The sequence below is a fragment of the Myxine glutinosa genome, chromosome 10 (assembly GCF_964187855.1).
Source record: "Myxine glutinosa chromosome 10, kmMyxGlut1.1, whole genome shotgun sequence".
Taxonomy (NCBI): domain Eukaryota; kingdom Metazoa; phylum Chordata; class Myxini; order Myxiniformes; family Myxinidae; genus Myxine; species Myxine glutinosa.
In genome coordinates, this window is record NC_136270.1 from 92,833,301 (window position 1) to 92,856,812 (window position 23,512).

At 45.0% G+C, this 23,512-nt stretch overlaps 1 protein-coding gene across 1 annotated transcript in view; it reads right to left on the reverse strand.

The window, feature by feature from the left end:
• Positions 1-23,512, reverse strand: part of COPS3 (COP9 signalosome subunit 3) — a 72,492-nt gene that overhangs the window by 45,326 nt on the left and 3,654 nt on the right. The window contains exons 2-3 of the mRNA XM_068126466.2: positions 12,676-12,805; positions 4,111-4,223 (exon numbers count right to left, since the gene is read on the reverse strand). Coding sequence (XP_067982567.2) covers positions 4,111-4,223; positions 12,676-12,805 — 243 coding nt within the window. The remainder of the gene's footprint in view (positions 1-4,110; positions 4,224-12,675; positions 12,806-23,512) is intronic.

Sequence of the window (23,512 nt, forward strand, 5' to 3'; positions counted from 1 at the left end):
TCTGCAGAGAAGAATGGCAGAAAATCCCCAAATCCAGGTGTGCAAAGATTGTTGCGTCATACCAAAGAAGACTCGAGGCTGTAATCGCTGCCAAAGGTGCTTCAACGAAGTACTGAGTTAAGGTGTACAAAAGAATCTTGTTTCTCACTGCAACTGGACCAGATGGCATCAGCCCACGGGTCCAAAATCCTGCTCTGCCACTCCATCTCACCCTCTCTCTGTTCTTTTCAACCTCTCTTTTGTTCAAGGTCATCTGCCAGCATCTTGGAAATCAGCAAACATTACCGCTTTACACAAAAAAGGTGCTAAAACAGATCCTTGCAACTACAGACCAATCAGCCTGCTTCCAATTATCAGCAAAGTCATGGAATCCATCATTGCTTCGGATATCAAATCCTTCCTCTTCTCCAATGGCTTGATCTCCAATCATCAATTTGGATTCAGACCAGGTCATTCTACTCTGGACATGCTGCTTCTGCTGTTTCAACAATGGATGGAGGTCCTCAATGCCAAACAGGAAATCAGAGCTGTCTCCCTTGACATATCACGTGCCTTCGATACGGTCTGGCACCCAGCTCTGCTCACCAAACTCTCCTCCTATGCTATCCATGGAAATCTCCATGCATGGCTTGCGGACTTCCTCTCTGGTCGTAGTCAACGTGTGGCCCTGAATGGATTTCTCTCATCTCCCCTTCCTGTTCAGGCTGGAGTTCCCCAAGGCAGTGTTCTGGGCCCTGTGCTTTTTCTGGTCTTTATCAATGATCTCTCTGACTCTCTGCAAAATCCTCTCTATCTCTTTGCTGATGACTCCACTCTCTGCCGCTCCATTCCTCTTCCATCAGATCGGCAGTCTGCAGCCTCCTCACTCTCTGAAGACCTGGACAAAATCACAGACTGGTCAAACAAGTGGAACATGTCTTTCAATCCTGACAAATCTCACACTCTTACTATGTCTCTCCGAAAAGACCGAATGGACAACCCTCCCATCTACTTTCTCAACAATCCTCTCCAAGAAGTTCTGTCGCTCAAGCTTTTGGGTCTCACTATCTGCCATGATCTTTCCTGGGAAAACCACATTTCCAAGCTGGCCTCCAAAGCCAGTCGCCGACTGGGCATCCTCCGTCGTGCAAAGTCCTTCCTTGGCACACCTGAGCTCCTCACCACATACAAGACTCAATCCGCAGCTCAATGCCAGCATCCTGGAAATCAGCAAACATTACCGCTTTACACAAAAAAGGTGCAAAAACAGATCCTTGCAACTACAGACCAATCAGCCTGCTCCCAATTATCAGCAAAGTCATGGAATCCATCATTGCTTCGGATATGAAATCTTTCCTCTTCTCCAATGGCTTGATCTCTGATCATCAATTTGGTTTCAGACCAGGTCACTCTACTCTGGACATGCTGCTTCTGCTATCTCAACAATGGATGGAGGTCCTCAATGCCAAACAGGAAATCAGAGCTGTCAACCTTGACATATCACGTGCCTTCGATACGGTCTGGCACCCAGCTCTGCTCACCAAACTCTCCTCCTATGGTATCCATGGAAATCTCCATGCATGGCTTGCGGACTTCCTCTCTGGTCGTAGTCAACGTGTGGCCCTGAATGGATTTCTCTCATCTCCCCTTCCCGTTCAGGCTGGAGTTCCCCAAGGCAGTGTGCTGGGCCCTGTGCTTTTTCTGGTCTTTATCAATGATCTCTCCGACTCTCTGGAAAATCCTCTGTATCTCTTTGCTGATGACTCCACTCTCTGCCGCTCCATTCCTCTTCCCTCAGATCGGCAGTCTGCAGCCTCCTCACTCTCTGAAGACCTGGACAAAATCACAGACTGGTCAAACATGTGGAACATGTCTTTCAATCCTGACAAATCTCACACTCTTACTATGTCTCTCCGAAAAGATCGACTGGACAACCCTCCCATCTACTTTCTCAACAATCCTCTCCAAGAAGTTCTGTCGCTCAAGCTTTTGGGTCTCACCATCTGCCATGATCTTTCTTGGGAAAACTACATTTCCAAGCTGGCCTCCAAAGCCAGTCGCCGACTGGGCATCCTCCGTCGTGCGAAGTCCTTCCTAGGCACACCTGAGCTCCTCACCACATACAAGGCTTTCATCCGCAGCTCAATGGAATACTGTTCTCCCCTATGGGCTGGTGCTCCTGCCTCACACCTGGCTCGGCTTCACGCTGTTGAATCCAAAGCTTTCAGAATCATTGGAATCTCCCGCAATGAAGCTATCTCTGAGGGCCTTTCACTCACTCACCGCAGGCAGGTAGGTGGTCTTTCTGTCTTCTACCGACTCCTCTCCGGCCTTGCTCCCCCAGCTCTCTCTGTGCTCTGTCCCCCAAATATTCCTACAGGTCGCACAAGATCTGCCAGCCACCCTCTGATGGTTAAACTGCCGAAATCTCGGCTCTTTTCACCTTCACTCTTTCATTCCTCTTTTCTCCCGCCTCTGGAACAAACTCCCACACTCACTTCAATCACACTCCTCCCTCCAGGTCTTCAAAACAGCTGTTCACCACCATCTCTTATCTTCCCCCATCCAAAACCTTGATCTTTTCTACCCCCACTAATTCACGATCCACCTTGTTTGAAATTCCAACTTCTTTCCTGGAAGTCTTGGCAGTGTCCATATGTTTTATACCTCTCCCACCCCCCCCCCCCCTTCCCATGCCTCCCTCCCAAAGCCCTCTCCCTCCCACAGTTCTCTCGGTCTCCATGTCTCTCGGTCCCTGCTCTCAAATGTTGTGTTTGTGTCCTTCCCCCTCTCTCCCCATCTTGTCTACCGCTCCCGATGTTATTTGTTTTGTGTGTCTGTTTGTCTTTCTGTGTGATTAATGTTCGCTCTTTCACGAGCCTCGATCTTGTATACAAAAAAAAAAAAAAAAATGGAATACTGTTCTCCCCTATGGGCCGTTGCTCCTGCCTCACACCTAGCTCGGCTTCACGCTGTTGAAACCAATACTTTCAGAATCATTGGAATCACCCACGATGAAGCTATCTCCGAGGGCCTTTCACTCACTCACAGCAGGCAGGTAGGTGGTCTTTCTGTCTTCTACCGACTCCTCTCCGGCCTTGCTCCCCCAGCTCTATCTGTGCTCTGTCCCCCAAATATTCCTACAGGTCGCACAAGATCTGCCAGCAACCCTCTTATGGTTAAACTGCCGAAATCTAGGCTCTCTGCTCACCTTCACTCTTTCATTCCTCTTTTCTCCCGCCTCTGAAACAAACTCCCACACTTCCTTCAATCCCACTCCTCCCTCCAGGTCTTTAAAACATCTGTTCACCACCATCTCTTATCTTCCCCCATCCATGATCCTTGATCCACCTTGATCTTTTCTACCCCCGCTAATTCACCCCAGATCCACTTTTTTTGAAATTCCAACTTCTTTCCCGGAAGTCCTTGCAGTGTCCAAATGTTTTATACATCTCCTATCCCCCCTTCCCATGCCCCCCCCCCCAAAACCCTCTCCCTCCCACAGATCTCTCGATGTCCCTGCTCTCAAATGTTGTGTTTGTGTCCTTCCCACTCTCTCCCCATCTTGTCTACCACTCCCCTTATTATATGTTTTATGTGTCGGTTTGTCTTTCTGAATGATTAATGTTCGCTCTTTCACGAGCCTCGATCTTGTATACAAAAAAAAAAAGGGGTCTGATTACTTATGTCAATGTGATATTTCAGTTTTTTCTTTTTAATAAATTTGCAAAACTTTCTAAAATCATGTTTTCTCTGTCATTTTTGGGTATCGAGTGTAGATTGATGAGGGAAAAAATGAATTGAAACGATTTCAGCATAAGGCTGCAACATAAAATGTGAAAAAAGTGAAGGGGTCTGAATACTTTCTGAATACACTGTAAAGCAGACCTTTAAAGGTAACACATTTTGACAGCTGACTGCCTTTTGAAGACCTATATTTCCTACTTGTACCCAACCATAAAAGCAAACTTGATTGCCATCAATACAGTGGAGCGGATGCACAAAAGATCAGATGACAAAAGCAAAACATTAGACATAAATTTACTCACAAACAATCATTACTCTTGAACTGAAGGTTTTATTTTTCAATCATTGACAAAGCATATTGCAGTTTGTGGCAATTGTACTCACAGCTGTCTGTTGCGTAGCGTATGTGCTCCCCATTACACGCACTTATAAAGAGCTGAACCTGGCAGTACATCATCTCAAAATCTGGGATGCTGGGCATGGAAAACTTCACATAACTGGGAGGAAAAACAAGAATGACAAATAAAACTGCAGTGTGAAAGTCAGCATAGACACAACACTAAAGCATTATATGGTTGTATATTATATACTAGCGGGGTCACCCGTGGGAATCCCACGGGCATGGATGTGTGTGACATTTCGACATATTGAGTTATATGCTGCACATTCATTTTTACAAAATGGTTACTGGCAAGTCATCAGATCCAGAAATGGTGTGAATTTAGTTATTTCACATAATATGTGACCCCTCACTCCTCTCCACCTGACACTCTCCTGTCTCCACCTGACACTCTCCTGTCTCCACCTGACACTCTCCTCTCTCCACCTAGCACTCCTCTCCTCTCCAAACCCTCACATCCCTCTCCTTTCCAATCCCTCACCTCTCCAATCCCTCACACTCCTCTCCTCTCCAATCCTTCACACGCCTCTCCAATCGCGCCTCACACTCCTCTCCAATCGTGCCTCACACTCCTCTCCAATCGTGCCTCACACTCCCCTCCAATCACTCCTCTCCAATCGTGCCTCACACTCCTCTCCAATCACGCCTCACACTCCTCTCCAATCGTGCCTCACACTCCTCTCCAATCGCGCCTCACACTCCTCTCCAATCGCGCCTCACTCGCCTCTCCAATCGGCTTTCCCCGTCTCGTTTCTCTCCTTTTTCTCCCGTCTCGTTCTTTTTCTTGCTCCAAATCGGCCCGTCGGAATCGGAAATCGGCCCGTCTCGCCCGTCGGAATCGGAAATCGGCCCGTCTTGCTTTTGTGCTTGTGCGTAAATAAATTGTGTTCATGACACCATTTCTGGTGTTGGGCTAGCGGCTAGGGTGCCGGCTTAGGATCCTGGGTTCGAATCTCGGTCGATCGCCGAATTAATGCCAGGGGGGTTGACTCAGCCTGTCATCCTTCCGAGGTCGGCTAATTGAGTACCAGTTCACTGGTAATTCCCTGTTTGTCGTTGAAGGCGGCAAAAAGGGTTGGCGTCAGGAAGGGCATCCGGCCGTAAAACATTGCTTCAAAAAGGGGACAAAAAAACAACAACTACCACGGTCCCCGAAAAGGCCAACCCCCGCTTTGCGGGGAAAAATGGCCTCTAAACGGTGGTTTTTACACCATTTCTGGATCTGATGACTTGCCAGTAACCATTTTGTAAAAATGAATGTGCAGCATCTAACTCAATATGTCGAAATGTCACACACATCCATGCCCGTGGGATTCCCACGGGTGACCCCGCAAGTTTGCATTGACGTTCGTCGATGGACTCGTTCGCCCGTCTCATTCGTTTTCTTGCTGCATCCTGTTCAAGTCTGCGTTCTTCATCGATCGTCTCATTCATTTTGGAAATAGAAGTTTCCACGCAGCGCATGAATTGTCACGATCCTCAAGAGGAATTTGTCTCGTAATCATCAAATGATAAATGGCAAGTAAATTATATTGTGGAAAATTAAAGATTTCAAATAAACCTATTTAAAGTGTATTCGCACATAACTAATTTTAAAAAACGAAGAAATATCTCTCGGTAATTTCCTGAAACATATTTTACTTCCGGCTAATAATGTTGAATTAAATAAAAACGAAGAAATATATGTCGGCATCATTGTTGACGTTTTTGTGACGACTGTCATCAAACGAAAAAGTAATATATCTTAACGGAAAAGCAAAAGCGAATTTTTAATATATATCGACACGTTGCCGTCGGTGTCATGTTGGGCGGTGTATGATACACCATGACGCGATTTTTAAAAATATATCTCTGCATTTTCCCGCGTGTGTGGAATGTTCTCAATTATTGCTGACACCGAGTCCAAAACCATCGATAAAAATGAAATCATATGGTGAGTTAGATTGGAGATAAAGGCGTGAGAGAGACTCAATGGCCTTGAAGTTGAAGTTACAGGCGTTTGAGAATTCATTTCGTTCTATAAACGGCAACTTTCATTGGATTTCCTTCCCGTTTTTTTTCAACCGAGTCGAAAACTATGTTAGCGACTGTGAAAAATGAAATGATATATCGAATTTTTAATATGTATCGACACGTTGCCGTCGGTGTCATGTTAGGCGGTGTATGATACACCATGACGCGATTTTAAAAAATATATCTGCATTTTCCCGCGTGTGTGGAATGTTCTCAATTATTGCTGACACCGACTCTAAAACCATCGATAAAAATGAAATCATATGGTGAGTTAGATTGGAGATAAAGGCGTGAGAGAGACTCAATGGCCTTGAAGTTACAGGCATTTGAGAATTCATTTCGTTCTATAAACGGCAACTTTCATCGGATTTTCTTCTCGTTTTTTTTCAACCGAGTCTAAAACTATGTTAGCGACTGTGAAAAATGAAATGATATATCGAATTTAAAATAGATATCGACACATTGCCGTCGGTGTCATGTTGGGCGGTGTATGATACACCATGACGCGATTTTAAAAAATATATCTCTGCATTTTCCCGCGTGTGTGGAATGTTTGTGGAAAATTAAAGATTTCAAATAAACCTATTTAAAGTGTATGCGCACATAACTAATAAAAAAAACGAAGAAATATCTCTCGGTAATTTCCTGAAACATATTTTACTTCCGGCTAATATGTTGAATGAAATAAAAACGAAGAAATATATGTCGGCATCATTGTTGACGTTTTTGTGACGACTATCATCAAACGAAATAGTAATATATCATAACGGAAAAGCAAAAGCGAATTTTTAATATATATCGACACATTGCCGGCGGTGTCATGTTGGGCGGTGTATGATACACCATGACGCGATTTTAAAAAATATATCTCTGCATTTTCCCGCGTGTGTGGATTGTTCTCAATTATTGCTGACACCGAGTCTAAAAGTAAAACCATCGATAAAAATGAAATCATATGGTGAGTTAGATTGGAGATAAAGGCGTGAGAGAGACTCAATGGCCTTGAAGTTACAGGCCTTTGAGAATTCATTTCGTTCTATAAACGGCAACTTTCATCGGATTTTCTTCCCGTTTTTTTTCAACCGAGTCTAAAACTATGTTAGCGACTGTGAAAAATGAAATGATATATCGAATTTGATTTGAAATAAAACTGGGGGAGAGCAAGACACCACGGGCCTACAAAACAGGACTCAAAGCTATGCGGGTTAATAAAATGGTGGATATTTGTTTATAGCCACTCCCAGAATGGGTGGAGCTATGGGTGGAGCTACTCTGCAAACCGAGTAAGCCACACCCCGGACAGACACCCAACAGATAGACAGACAGACAGACAGAATCATCTACGGCTATTATAATATAGATATACTAGTGGGGTCACCCGTGGGAATCCCACGGGCATGGACGTGTGTGACATTTGGACATCTTGATTTAGATGCTGCACATTAAATGTTACAAAATGGTTACTGGCAATTCATCAGATCCAGAAATGGTGTAATGAACACAATTTATTTATTTCACATAATATGTGACCCCTCACTCCTCTCCACCTGACACTCTCCTCTCTCCACCCTCACACCTCTCCAATCCCACTCCTCCTCACACTCTCCTCCAATACCTCCTCACACTCTCCTCCAATCCCTCACACTCCCCTCCAATCCATCACACTCTCCAATCCCTCACACTCCTCTCCAATCCCTCACACTCCTCTCCAATCCCTCACACTCCTCTCCAATCCCTCACACTCCTCTCCAATCCCTCACACTCCTCTCCAATCCCTCACACTCCTCTCCAATCCCTCACACTCCAACCCCTGGCTCCTCACTCTCCAACCCCTGGCTCCTCACCCTCCAACCCCTGGCTCCTCACCCTCCAACCCCTGGCTCCTCACCCTCCAACCCCTGGCTCCTCACCCTCCAACCCCTGGCTCCTCACCCTCCAACCCCTGGCTCCTCACCCTCCAACCCCTGGCTCCTCACCCTCCAACCCCTCGCTCCTCACCCTCCAACCCCTCGCTCCTCACTCTCCAACCCCTCGCTCCTCACTCTCCAACCCCTCGCTCCTCACTCTCCAACCCCTCGCTCCTCACTCTCCAACCCCTCGCTCCTCACTCTCCAACCCCTCGCTCCTCACCCTCCAACCCCTCGCTCCTCACTCTCCAACCCCTCGCTCCTCACTCTAACCCCTCGCTCCTCACTCTCCAACCCCTCGCTCCTCACTCTCCAACCCCTCGCTCCTCACTCTCCAACCCCTCGCTCCTCTCCAACCCCTCGCTCCTCTCCAACCCCTTACTATGCACGCTGCACAGTGGAGAGCATTGCACACAGGGGAGAGGAGGAAAGGATCACATAAAGGGGAGAGGGAGCATAGGGTGGGAAGTGAAACTTCTACCTTCACTTGCTTGACTTCACTTGATTTGATTTCAGGGTGGACGGTGGAGAACCCGCCTTGACTCTTGTTCATTTATAAATTTGGAAGTATAGAAAACACTTCGCTAAACAAAGTAGTGGATTAAAACCAAATGTTATTTATAAATATTGTATTCCAGAGTTGTTGCAGCAGCATCCTGTGCGAGTCTGTGATCACGTTCGTCGAGGGTCTCGTTCTCCCGTCTCATTCGTTTTCTTGCTGCATCCTGTTAAAGTCTGCATTGACGTGCATTGACGTTCGTCGACGGTCTTGTTCTCCCGTCTCATTCGTTTTCTTGCTGCATCCTGTTCAAGTCTGCGTTCTTCATCGACCGTCTCGTTCATTTTGGAAATGGAAGTTTCCACGCAACGCACGAATTGTCACGATCCTCAAGAGGAAGTGTCTCGTAATCATCAAATGGCAAGTAAATTACATTGTGAAAATTAAAGATTTCAAATAAAGCTATTTAAAGTGTATGTGCACATAACTAATAATAAAAAAAACGAAGAAATATCTCTCGGTAATTTCCTGAAACATATTTTACTTCCGGATAATAATAATGAATGAAATTAGAATGAAGAAATATATGTCAGCATCATTGTTGACGTTTTTGTGACGACTGTCATCAAACGGAAAAGTAATACATCTTAACGGAAAAGAAAAAGCAAATTTTTCATACATATCGACATTTTGAGCTATTTGGGCGGTGTATGAGACATAGTCCCGCGTCGATTCCGGTTGAGTCATTAAAGATTTCAAAGAAACCTATTTAAAGTGAATTTACACATAATTAATAAAATTTTAAAAAACGAAGAAATATCGATCGGTAATTTCCTGAAACATATTTTACTTCCGGATAATAATGTTGAATGAAATAAGAACGAAGAAATATATGTCGGCATCATTGTTGACGTTTTTGTGACGACTGTCATCAAAAGTAAAAGTAATATATCTTAACGGAAAAGAAAAAGCGAATTTTTAATATATGTCGACATTTTCCCCGACTGTTATTTTAGGCGGTGTATTTTCCTGTATCCGTGGCACGATTTAAAAAAATATATATCTCTGCATTTTCCCGTGTATGCGTGAATGTTCTCAATTATTTCTGACACCGAGTCTAAAACCATCGATAAAAATGAAATCATATGGTGAATTCGAGATAAACTTGTGAGGGTGACTCAATGAATGGGCTTTATTTTACAGGCCTTTGAGAATTCATTTCGTTCTATAAACGGAAACTTTCATGGGATTTTCTTCCCGTTTTTTTTATTCAACCGAGTCTAAAACTATGTTAGCGACTGTTAAAAATGAAATGATATATCGAATTTGAGTTGAAATAAACCTGTGAGAGAGAGAAAGACAGCACGGGCCTAACTAAACAGGCCTCAAAGCTATTCGAGTTAATAAAATGGTGGATATTTGTTTATATGAAGCCTCTCCAAGAATGGGTGGAGCTACTCTGTAAACGGAGTAAGCCACACCCATGGACAGACAGACAGAATCACCTTCGCCTATTATAATATAGATATAAGATTGACAGAGTTCAATTTTTATATGTTTTCGGTTTGTTTTCGGGCTAAACCTCGTTTTCCTCAGCAACCACATGTCCGATTGAGACGAAAAATTCAGGGTAGGAGCAACACCCATGCAGAATGTTTTTGTGATAATTGTGACATCATAGGTCATATGGTATGGCAGCCATTTTGGATTAAACACAAATAATTAAAACAAGATTTCTCGGAAATCAATGAATGGAAAAATTTGAAACTTGGAACATTGTCCAGTACTCCCAATGGGAAACAAGAGCATAATAATGATGACATCATCGGTGAAGTGGTATTAAAAAAAAAAAAAAAAAAACACCTTTCGAGGCCATTTTTCCCCGCAAAGCGGGGGTTGGCCTTTTTCGGGAACCGTGGTTGTTGTTGTTTTTTCGGTCCCCTTTTTGAAGCAATGTTTTACGGCCAGATGCCCTTCCTGCCGCCAACCCTTTTTGCCGCATTTTACGACAAACAGGGAATTACCAGTGAACTGGTACTCAATTAGCCGACCTCGGAAGGATGACAGGCTGAGTCAACCCCCCTGGCGTTAATTCAGCGATCGACCGGGATTCGAACCCAGGATCCTAGGATCCTAAGCTAGCACCCTAGCCGCTAGCCCAACACCAGGGATAGCCATAAATGTTTTAATCTAATGCCTTATCCTGAAAATCGAATTGCATGCATATGATCTATGACCATTGGTCACATGGTTTGGCAGCCATATTGGATTTAACCTAAAACCTTTAAAAAATAATTTCCCAAACCACCGAATCGATCAACTCGAAACTTTACGTGCGTCATTGACTTAGCATGGCGATTAAAAGTTGATCACGAAAACGTCATTTGTCACATGGTGTGGCAGCCATATTGGATTGAAGGAAAATATTAAATAATTATATCTCTGAAACCGCTTACCCTGTCGATGTGAAATTTTACAAATATCATATAACTCCATTGTGCATATAGTTTGAAAATGATGACATCAAAGGTCACGTGGTTTGGCTGCCATCTTGGATAGAAAAACAAACCTTATCCAATCAACACAAAACTTTAAAAACATGATCCCCTACCGATATATATGCAGAGTGTACATTTTTGATATCATGTCACGTGGTTTGGCAGCCATATTAGCTTGAAAGCCGATATTGAAAAAAATCCCTTCTCCGAAACGGCTTTACCGAACGATGTAAGACCTGTCATGTTTGGTAAAAATGTGACACTTGAAAACATCTGTAGGGATTTAAATCAAACGTGTATTTTTAGGACAGTGAACAAGGGAATCTACCCATTGTCACACGCAGTGCCTATGCAGAGGCATATTGGTGACACAGTCGCATTGCTCTAGTTTTTTTCAATAATTTGGAGAGGTGAAACCAGGGGATGTATGACCAAAAGTTACGGGGGGTGGGAGAGGAGGTCCATGTGTTATGGAGTGTTACAGGGGTGAGGGAGCATTTCCAGTACCGTTACATAATGCTAATTAATCAATCAACAACAACTCTGCTCCATGCGTCCTGTATTTAAAGATGCAAGCATTTAATGATAAACGTATTCAACACATTTTAATGATATGGGCATCAACTTATATTTATGCATGTACGTACAGTACTGTTGCCGCAGCAGTTGTACAGTTACATTCAATCAGCGCTAATTAACCTGTTGTATATCACTCACTACATGTACATTGTAAGGATAGTCCAATCCAGTTTGGTAATAAGCATCTAACATCCGGACAAGAGAATTTTAAAAGTGATTCTTCACCATTGAGAGATGGGGCCAAAAACGATATATAGCACGACATCTCAAAATGTTGTAGACGGATTATGACAAAACTAGGTGGATGAGTTGGTTAGGTGACAAGAACAAGCCGATTAGAATTTGGTTCAAGTCTGGATCCAGATCCGGCCTATCAGTGGGATACAAATGGAAAACTGTTCAGCTTGACGGAGATACACACTCTACCAAATGTCCTTCTCATTACCACAAGAATTACAAAGAAGTGTTACATCAAAATACCACTAAACTCCACATTTGTCACATTCTAGCTGCATGATTTACTACTTTACCAGCTGTTATTGCCAAGTCTTTCTTCGACGTCATCCAGGTTGGTGTGAACATCAGGTATTTCATGCACGACGCAATCCCCAACTTCCACCTCGGTTTCATACATGTACAGTCTTGCCGAATCTTCTACATAATGATTTTGACTATCGTCGTAATCAAAGGATTCTTGATCAGAAAAATCTTCATCAAATTCACTTTCTGACAAGTCTGAAGCAAGTTGTGCAGCCATTATACATTGCATGCTGAGACAACCTTTCCCTCGATCACGTCACGCAGATGACATCATGACCATGGCGGTTTTCTGGAATTTTTAGGGGCATACCCACCGGATTTGTTTTTTTAACTATAACACCTCAAAAATTATTGGAATAAAAAAACACGTTCCATTCTTTGTTTATTAGTTAAAAATCAATATAATCACATGGAAAAAAATTCTGATTATGTGGGCCTTTAACGGTAGGAGAGTAAATGTACAATCTCAGATTAAGTCAGCAATACAATGTTGACAGCAGATCGAGGACTCACATTACGGCAAGCACACCCAGGGAATGTTCCTGCACATCAAGGGCACCCAAAACTGTATCCAGGTGTGACACATGCTTAGCCAGCAGCTCCACACTCTTGTTGATGAGATCACACAGCTGTGTCATTTGACCTGAAAAAAAACATTGAAATACACCAATAACCTTTCAACATCAATGAAGAAAACTGACAAGCAGTGCAAAATATAACTAGAACTGCCACTCTATAACTGCTGGCAGTGATGACCGGTTTCCTCCGCTTTCCCATTATCTATATAATAATAGCGTAAGGACTTGACTTTGTTATCCCTTTTACGCCGCACCCAGTGACCCGATGCCCACGGCACTAATGGATTTACGATCTACGAACCGCGCGCTTTGTTTATCACGTACAGCCATACTCGAAAAATCGGAATTAGCCGACGTTGGGGCCCAAAAGCATCCGATTAACTGCCGATACGACGCCATCTTACGACACCATCGTATTGGCGTCTGCTGGGCGAAGGCGAAGCAAGCCGTCCGCTGATTGGACAGGCGAAGGCGAAAGCAAGCCGTCCACTGAGTGGCCAATCCAGAGCATGCATTTGTGCCGGTGTCGGCGATCGTTGTTCATATACGCACTCTTCATTCTCATCTTTCTTCCTAACTCTTACTCGGACAAGCAAATCCCCTATGCCATCCATAATGGTACACTTTATCCATACACCACATCTTCCCTTCCGTGGATGTTCCACGGGTTTCGGCTAGTTATTATTACACACACACACACACACACACACACACACACACACACACACACACACACACACACACACACACACACACACACACACACACACACACACACACACCATTTCATTGAATTCCCTATCCTGATGGTGGCAGCAGCGACACACTGTGACCTATTTTCATTGGCATCATGCCCATCATGCCCATGCCTTTCTGCCCTTTTCATTGGCCAGACTAGCGTATAAACTGTTGACCATATCCCATGTTTGGCCTTGGCAAAACATTCTCTCAGAATGAGGCTTATTCTGCCTTGTCAACTAGGAGCATTGTTATGAGTTATTCAGACCCTGGGGGAAAGTATATTAAGCCAAATACGGGTTGTGGCTCTTAGACATTGGTGCTGGCTGTGTAAGAACCATGATGTTATACAAAGTGGTGTTACTGGCCTAAACTCCACGTCTCCCATGCATGTATCCTTATCTATTAATAAATCTCTTGTACACTGTCCGAGTTAGACTAGGTGCTTATTAAACCCACGACATATACACATATACTCATACATACAAACTGTTACGGATCCGTCACTTCCGCCGTTGTTGTTATTATTATATACTGTTCGGATTTTTAGTTTCAGGTAATATTGTTGTTAAGATTTTTGTGTGAAATGGAGATGACTTTAGTAAAAGCTAAAAATAAATGTTTGTGGAGGAAAAAGAAAAACGCAGCAAAGAACCGGAAGGTGGAGGAGGAGGAGGAGAACGGCCATGATAGAGATAAAGCTGTGAATCGCATCGAGGCTGTGAGCAGACTTTTTTGATATTGGTTGTGAATGAGTTGAGGCTTCCCGGGAAAGGGATTGCCCGTGACATCATCATATATTGCGAGTGCAATTAAACCTGCGTCTCGGGTTTTATCACCATTCCAAGTGTGAGTCACCATTGGAGAAATCAAGCGCCCCCATTACGGGCCGATACGCCATTTTGCCCTCGGAGAAGAAGAGGCTGTCCGCTTGGTGCATCTTGTTTTGTCGTTGGGATTTCCATATCGACCTCATCGTGTTGATTGCCGTTGGTTTACATATCGGCTCAATTCCCAATATCGACATCTCACCTCATAACTCCTCGTTCGCCGTCGTGCCGGTACCTGCCTGTTCTCGTCGTTCTGCACGGCTTCAACCAGCGTGGGGATCCGTGCATGGACTTTGGGGAAAGCTACATTCCACTCACGTTTGGCGTGTCGTGAGTTCATTGCTTTGAGAGCATTGGTGAATGCTGGTGCATCATACGTATTGGTCACTTGATGCAAGTGACATTTTCAATGTACTTTCTTTAGTAGTGTTATTATTGTGTACGTGAGAGTCATTAATACAATTACTTGTTTTGTTTTACAAATGCTTGGTGTGGTTTTACCATGGTTTTTTAGAAAATGCAAAATAACAAATCTTTTTGCCGTGTTCCCGCTCCAGACGCTGAGGTGCACCGTATCTGGGGTTTGGGGAGGTAATACGGAACATAAACGCACAAACGCACAAACACACAAACAACTTGCTTTTTTAATTTTTGTTTCTCACAATTCTATCTCTTATGATTTTCTATTCTTATTTCTCTTATTCAATTCTTATTTTAAAATGCATTTAATTAATTGTACAGTATTGGTTATTCCTAAACTTAAATGTAAATAATTTAAAGGATTGCTGTAAATGATGTTAATTTCACAACATCCCACATTCAACTTTATTTAAATTGTAAACCTCAAAACATAGTTCCTCTACCGAAAGCAAGAACCTTAACCTGTAAGCAATTGACTAGTTTCCCGACTGCACGGATCATCAGCTGGGCACCGATCTTCCTTGAGGTTTCAATCCTTTCAGCCCAGAACCTCTCGAAACGGCAGATCCATAACCTCGATCATGGATCCACATCAATAGATCCACAACCTCAGTTGCGTCCAGGCAGTCAGTCAACTCATCAATGCAACATGACTTATTCCAACACACACACACACACACACACACACACACACACACACACACACACACACACACACACACACACACACACACACACACACACACACACACACACACACACACACACACACACACACACACACACACACACACACACACACACACACACACACACACACACACCCCACTTTCACTTTATTTATTTTTCTCCATTAATTTATCCAGAGATTATGCTCAAGAAATTTCATCCTGATCGAATGAAGTTTTGTACTTGTCTAATTATGACGTCATAATGAAGGCACCCGTGACATCATCATTCATATACACTACATGACCAAAAGTATGCGGACACCTGAACATCACACATCTCATTCCAAATTCATGGACATTAATATGGAGTTGGTCCCTCCCTTTGCTGCTATAACAGCCTCCACTCTTCTGGGAAGGCTTTCCACTAGATGTTAGTACATTGCTGCGGAGATTTGCTTCCATTCAACAACAAGAACATTGGCGAGGTCGGGCACTGATGTTGGGCGATTAGGCCTGGCTCACAGTTGGTGTTCCAATTCATCCCAAAGGTGTTCGATGGGGTTGAGGTCAGGACTCTGTGCAGGCCAGTCAAGTTCTTCCACACCGATCTCGACAAACCATTTCTGTATGGACTTCGCTTTGTGCACGGGGGCATTGTCATGCTGAAACAGGAAAGGGCCTTCCCCAAACTGCTGCCACAAAGTTGGAAGCACACAATCGTCTAGAATGTCATTCTATGCTGTAGCATTAATATTTCCCTTCACTGGAACTAAGGGGCCGAGCCCGAACCATTAAAAACAGCCCCAAGACCATTGTTCCTCCTCCGACAAACTTTACAGTTTGCACTATGCATTTGGGCAGGTAGCGTTCTCCTGGCATCCGCCAAACCCAGATTCGTCCGTCGGACTGCCAGATGGTGAGGCGTGATTCATCACTCCAGAGAACGCGTTTCCACTGCTCCAGAGTCCAAAGGCGGCCAGCTTTACACCACTCCAGCCGACGCTTGGCATTGCGCAAGGTGATCTTCGGCTTGTGTGCGGCTGCTCGGCCATGGAAACCCATTTCATGAAGCTCCCGACGAACCGTTGTTGTGCTGACGTTGCTTCCAGAGGCAGTTTGGAACTCGGTAGAGAGTGTTGCAACCGAGGACAGACAATTTTTATGCGCAACGTGCTTCAGCACTCGGCGGTCCCATTCTGTGAGCTTGTGTGGCCGACCACTTCGCGGCTGAGCTGTTGTTGCTCCTCGACGTTTCCACTTCAGAATAACAGCACTTACAGTTGACCGGGGCAGCTTGAGCAAGGCAGAAATTCGACGAACTGACTTGTTGGAAAGGTGGCATCCGATGACTGTGCCACGTTGAAAGTCACTGAGCTCTTCAGTACGGCCCATTCTACTGCCAATGTTTGTCTATGGAGATTGCATGTCTGTGTGCTTGATTGTGTGTGTGTGTGTATATATATATGTATATATATATACACACAGACTTGGCATTTAATATGGAATATTTTTTTTGTGGGGGTGAACTTACTTTTCAAGATGTCTTAGAACCAAAAGTTCATTGGAATTATGTTGAAATTATTCTAGATTTTGTTAATGTGACCTTTAAAAGAAACAAAAAACACATTTGACATTTCGAAGCAAATAAATTCATCCTTGAAAGTGATGTAAACTGATATCGAACTCAATTCATCGACAGTACTGTTAAACTTCTGTACGTTTTCCAGAAGTATCTCTTTATTTTGCACATTAGCCAAAAATTTTTTTAACAAAAACAAAAGTTAAATTACGACTGGGATTACGGACAGTAAAATTACAGTTCAGTACTTCGTGCAACCCCCACGAGCATTCAGGAGAGCACGTACACGTTGAGGCATGCTGTTCACGAGATTTGCCAAGGTTTGGACAGGAATCGCTTGCCATGCAGTGACAATAGCCTGCTGCAATTCACGCACAGAGGTCGGCTGCTGGTCCAAGTGGTCGATTTGACGCGTTAATTCTGCCCACAAGTTCTCTATCGGATTCATATCCGGGGACATGGCAGGCCACTCCATATGCTCTACACCACGGTCAGCAAGAAAGTGTTGGATCATGCGAGCACGATGAGGCCGTGCATTGTCATCTTGGAAGACAAAGTTTCCTCGAAAGGCTGCACGAGCAAATGGAAGCAATGTTTCTTCCAGAATGGCCCTGTACTTGAACTGGTTCAGGTTTCCATTCAGAACAACCAGGTCAGTTTTGCCCCCTGCATGAAAAGCAGCCCAAACGGTCACCCCACCACCTCCAGCTTGGACTCTTGGCACTATACAATCTTTGTTGTAGGCTTCATGCACTTGTCTGCGCACTCGGACGCGGCCATCTTGACGATAGACCAGAAATCTAGACTCGTCACTGAAGATCACGTGATTCTAATGTCCTGGCTTCCATTGACGGTGCTCTCTGGCCCACTGCAATCGGCGCTGGCGATGTTGTCTGGTCAGGCGTGGCTTTCTCAGGGGACGCCTGGCACGATAGCCTGCTTGAACCAGTCGTTGGTTGACGAGCCTTCTGGATACAGGCACATTTGTCAGTTGCTGCCACTCAGCCCGAAGCCGATTAGCTGACTTGGTACGGCCATTGCGGACTAACCGGTGCAGCTGGCGATCATCCCTCCTTGTGGTTCTGCGGGGACGTCCTGGCCTCGGTATTGGAGTAGGGACACCCCTCTGAGCATTTCGTTTCAGGATCTTTGACACCTGACCTTGAGTGAATCCATATTGCCAAGCAATAGCACGCTGTTTCATGCCGTAATTTTGTAAAGCCACCACTCCATGACAAACAGCATTGTCGAGTTGACGGACCACCTCCAGAGGAAGCGGCAATAACTTTTGGAGACGTGCAGCAGTTGTTTTCCACTAATACAGAACGCAACAACCCTTGTATACCCCACTGTGAAGCCAATCATCAAATGCACCTGTCCGTACATTTTGCCACGCCACCTGTGATATAATCCTGTTATTGACTTCTTGCTGCGGCAGACAATCAGTGACATGGTTATTTTAACAAATAAATCAAAGTGTAAAAGAAACTCACCAGATTGATATACTGAGTTAAGAAAGTAAACCCAAGTCAAGAAAAAAAATATATTCCATATTAAATGCCAAGTCTGTCTATATAGTTTTTGGCACAATCTCTCAATGGTGAAGTATCACTTTGGAAATTCTTGGAGCTGGATCAGGACATTCACAAACATAAAGACAAACAGCCAAACGTGAAAAACATAACCATAACGTCCAAAGAAAAAAATCACAACCTTCATCCACCTTCAGTGATGGAGGTAAAAACGATTGAAAATCAATTTTGAAAATTGAAAATCGTGTATTGAAAATCGTGTTAATTCGTGTCGTGTCTTGAGGCCTTGTACAGTGTGCACTGTACAACCTTGAGGCTTTGTTTTTCTCTCAGTGGTCCGTCGTTTGTGATCCAATAACTTTCGTTCTCTGTATTCCCAGTCTTTTCACCCATAGCCTACTTCCTTGTGTAAATCTCAACTAAAAAAAAAAACAAAAAAAAACCAAAAAAAAAAACCATTTCCTTCTCTGTTCTCATTCGTTTATTCATTCTTATTCGTTCGTTCGTTCTTCGACCACGTGTTTCTCCCCCATTTCCCCAGATAGTTTTCACTCATAAACCTTCAATGTTTACACTTTCCCCTCAAGTTATGTATTCCGTCATATTTTATAACACCTTTTTCTTCTTCTTCTTTAAAAGGCTGCTTTCAACTTGCTCACCAAATCAATTCATCCCAAAAAAAATATCCATCTCCTATAGTGCCTTTTTTCTACATTCCCTAAACTCTCCTGCACTCCATCCTCCATCCAGCGTCCTTAAACGTATTTTTAACTCGAAGGTCACAAGAAACTCATTTTGCAATAAATGTTCGTTTCCCATAAATCGTACACTTTCAAAAATCCAATCTCACCCCTCCCCTCCAAATCTTCCCCATAACCCCTCCCCTCCAAATCTTCCCCATCACCCCTCCCCTCCAAATCTTCCCCATCACCCCTCCCCTCCAAATCTTCCCCATCACCCATCCCTTTCAAATCTCCCCCCTTGCCCCTCCCTCCTAAACTACCCCCTCACCCCTCCCCGCCAAGACGCCCCCTCGCCCCTCCCCTCCAAGACTCCTGCCTCACCCCTCCCCTCCAAATCTCCCCCATATCCCATCCCTTTCAAATCCCTCCCCTTGTCCCTTCCCTCCCAAACTCCCCCCTCACCCCTCCCTTTCAAATCTCCCCACCCTCATTGCTTCTCAATTTCCCCCCTCTCACTCCCCCTCCTCAAAGCGTCCTCCCCGCTTCTTCCCCCTTCAAACTCTCACCTCCATCTCCCCCAACCTTCTGCCTCGCTCTTCCCCCTCCTCAAATAACACCTCATTGTGGGTCACCCAATCACCATCAAACCTTTTGTCCGCCCAATCCTTCCCTTTCTCCGAGCTATTCTGAAATCTCTGACACACCTTCAACAGCTCTCCCTACCTCTGCCACCTCTTCCACATCTTACCCTACCCCTCCTCCCCCCTGTTCTGTATCTGATGCTCCCCCTTCCTCTTCATTAACGGTATGGACCTCAAACATCCGGGGCCTTCGTTCAAACTTAACTGATCTCTCCATACAGGTTGCTTCTGTCAAACCAGACGTGATCTGCTTAACAGAAACTTTCCTCCTTTATGATGTCTCTGATTCCATAGTATCTCTCCCGGGCTACTCCATCCTCCGGTATGATAGACCTGAGCCTCGTCCTGGAGGCGGGGTTGCTATCTTTATCAAAAACTCTCTTCCTCACTCGCCCTGCACTGCACTCTCTCCACCTCACCCCCAGGAATACCTCTGGCTACGGCTTCCCCTTCGCTCCCACCTATTGTTCATATGTGTGTTGTACCGTCCACCAAACAGTGATGACTCCATCTACATGTCGCTGTCTGATGATATGGACCAACTTCTATCTACTCATCCCAACTCTCTCTTCCTCATATGTGGTGATTTCAACTGTCATCATGCCAGTTGGCTGGGTGTGGGTACCTCTCTCACCAGCCATGGCTCCTCAGCAAAGGACTTCTGCGACTCACTGGGACTGACACAATCTGTCAATTTCCCGACCCGGATCTCAGTCAACGGAACATCTTCTCTTCTGGACTTGGTTATGACTAACTTCCCTGAAAATGTCTGCTGCTCTTCTTCTGCTCCGATCGGATCATCTGATCATGTCCTTGTTAAAGTGGACATCTCTCTGACCATCCTCAGGGAGCCTGCTCAGCGTCGACGAGTCTGGCATTTCACTCAGGCCAACTGGCACGGTCTTCAAGCAGCCATCAATCATCTGGACTGGTCTCCCATCTCTACCACCTCTGACATCAACTCATCCTGGGAATTCTTCCAAAGTAAATTGCTCTCTCTCATGCACAGATTTATCCCATCTCGTCTTCAGTTGTCATACCCTTCCTCCCGTCCATGGTACACGGAATCTTGTGGTGAGGCTGTTGCCCAGAAACAACTTGCCTTCGTCTCCTGGAAAGCAAATCCAACGGAAGGAAATCTCATTTCCTTTCACAAAGCCCGAAACAAGTGTGTGTCCACCCTCAGGAGAGCCAGGAAACAATATCTCTCCGTTCTCAAGACCGAACTCTCTTATCTGTCTCCCTCTTCCAAATCCTGGTGGCGTCTGGTCAAATCCGTTTCTGGTGTTTGTTCCCCCTCCATCCCCTCCCTTACCTCAAACGGCTACACAGCTGACTCCGCACGTGAAAAAGCTGAATGCCTCAACTCTGTGTTTGCCTCTAAATCTTGTGTCCCAAACCCATCCCTCTCTGTACCCACCATACCCAGTCGTACCCTGCTGCTCCTGGACTCCGTGTCCTTTCCTCCTGACAAGGTGGAAAAGTTTCTGTCAACCCTCGACTCTGATTCTGCAACTGGACCCGACGGCATCAGCCCACGGGTCCTAAAATCCTGCTCTGCTGCGCTATCTCACCCTCTCTCTGTTCTCTTCACCCTCTCTTTTGCTCAAGGTCAACTGCCATCTGCTTGGAAGTCAGCCAACATCACCGCTTTGCACAAAAAAGGTGCAAAAACAGATCCTAGCAACTACAGACCAATCAGCCTTCTCCCAATTATCAGCAAAGTCATGGAATCCATCATTGCTTCGGATATGAAATCTTTCCTCTTCTCCAATGGCTTGATCTCTGATCATCAATTTGGTTTCAGACCAGGTCACTCTACTCTGGACATGCTGCTTCTGCTGTCTCAACAATGGATGGAGGTCCTCAATGCCAAACAGGAAATTAGAGCTGTCTCCCTCGACATATCACGTGCCTTCGACACGGTCTGGCACCCCGCTCTGCTCACCAAACTCTCCTCCTTTGGTATCCATGGAAATCTCCACGCATGGCTGGCGGACTTCCTCTCTAGTCGTCGTCAACGTGTGGCCCTGAATGGGTTTCTCTCATCTCCTCTTCCTGTTCAGGCTGGAGTTCCCCAAGGCAGTGTTCTGGGCCCCGTGCTTTTTCTGGTCTTCATCAATGATCTCTCTGACTCTCCCGAAAATCCTCTCTATCTCTTTGCTGATGACTCCACTCTCTGCCGCTCCATTCCTCTTCCCTCAGATCGGCAGTCTGCTGCCTCCTCACTCTCTGAAGACCTGGACAAAATCACAGACTGGTCAAACAAGTGGAACATGTCTTTCAATCCTGACAAATCTCACACTCTTACTATGTCTCTCCGAAAAGATCGACTGGACAACCCTCCCATCTACTTTCTCAACAATCCTCTCCAAGAAGTTCTGTCGCTCAAGATTTTGGGTCTCACTATCTGCCATGATCTTTCTTGGGAAAACCACATTTCCAAGCTGGCCTCCAAAGCCAGTCGCCGACTGGGCATCCTCCGTCGTGCGAAGTCCTTCCTCGGCACACCTGAGCTCCTCACCACATACAAGGCTTTCATCCGCAGCTCAATGGAATACTGTTCTCCCCTATGGGCCGGTGCTCCTGCCTCACACCTAGCTCGGCTTCACGCTGTTGAAACCAAAGCTTTCAGAATTATTGTAATCTCCCGCGATGAAGCTATCTCTGAGGGCCTTTCACTCACTCACCGCAGGCAGGTAGGTGGTCTTTCTGTCTTCTACCGACTCCTCTCTGGCCTTGCACCCCCAGCTCTCTCTGTGCTCTGTCCCCCAAATATTCCTACAGGTCGCACAAGATCTGCCAGCAACCCTCTGATGGTTAAACTGCCGAAATCTCGGCTCTCTGCTCACCTTCACTCTTTTATTCCTCTTTTCTCCCGCCTCTGGAACAAACTCCCTCACTCCCTTCAATCCCACTCCTCCCTCCAGGTCTTTAAAACAGCTGTTCACCACCATCTCTTATCTTCCCCCATCCAAAACCTTGATCTTTTCTACCCCCGCTAATTCACCCCAGATCCACCTTGTTTGAAATTCCAACTTCTTTCCTGGAAGTCCTGGCAGTGTCCATATGTTTTATACCTCTCCCACCGCCCCCTTCCCATGCCCCCCCCCCCCCAAAGCCCTCGCCCTCTCTCAGATCTCTCGATGTCTCCATGTCTCTCGGTCCCTGCTCTCAAATGTTGTTTGTGTCCTTCCCCCTCTCTCCCCATCTTGTCTACCGCTCCCGATGTTATATGTTTTATGTGTCGGTTTGTCTTTGTGTGTGATTAATGTTCGCTCTTTCACGAGCCTCGATCTTGTATACAAAAAAAAAAAAAAAAAAAAAAAAAAAAAAATCCAAAACCTTGATCTTTTCTACCCCCGCTAATTTCACCCCAAATCCACTTTTTGAGGTGACTTTTGACTTCTTTCCTGGAAGTCCTTGGTGTCCTTACGTTTTATACCTATCCTGCAGGTTCCTGCCTCCCCTCAGGCCGTCTCCCTCCAAAAACATCTCCCGATGTCCCTGCTCTCAAATGTTGTGTTTGTGTGCTTCCTCCCCTTCTCTCCCCATCTTGTCGACCGCTCCCCTTTTTATATACTTTGTTTGCTTGTTTGTTTGATTTGTTTGTTTGATAAATGTTAGCTCTTTCACGAGCCTCGACTCTGTATACAAAAAAAAAAAAAAAAAAAAAAA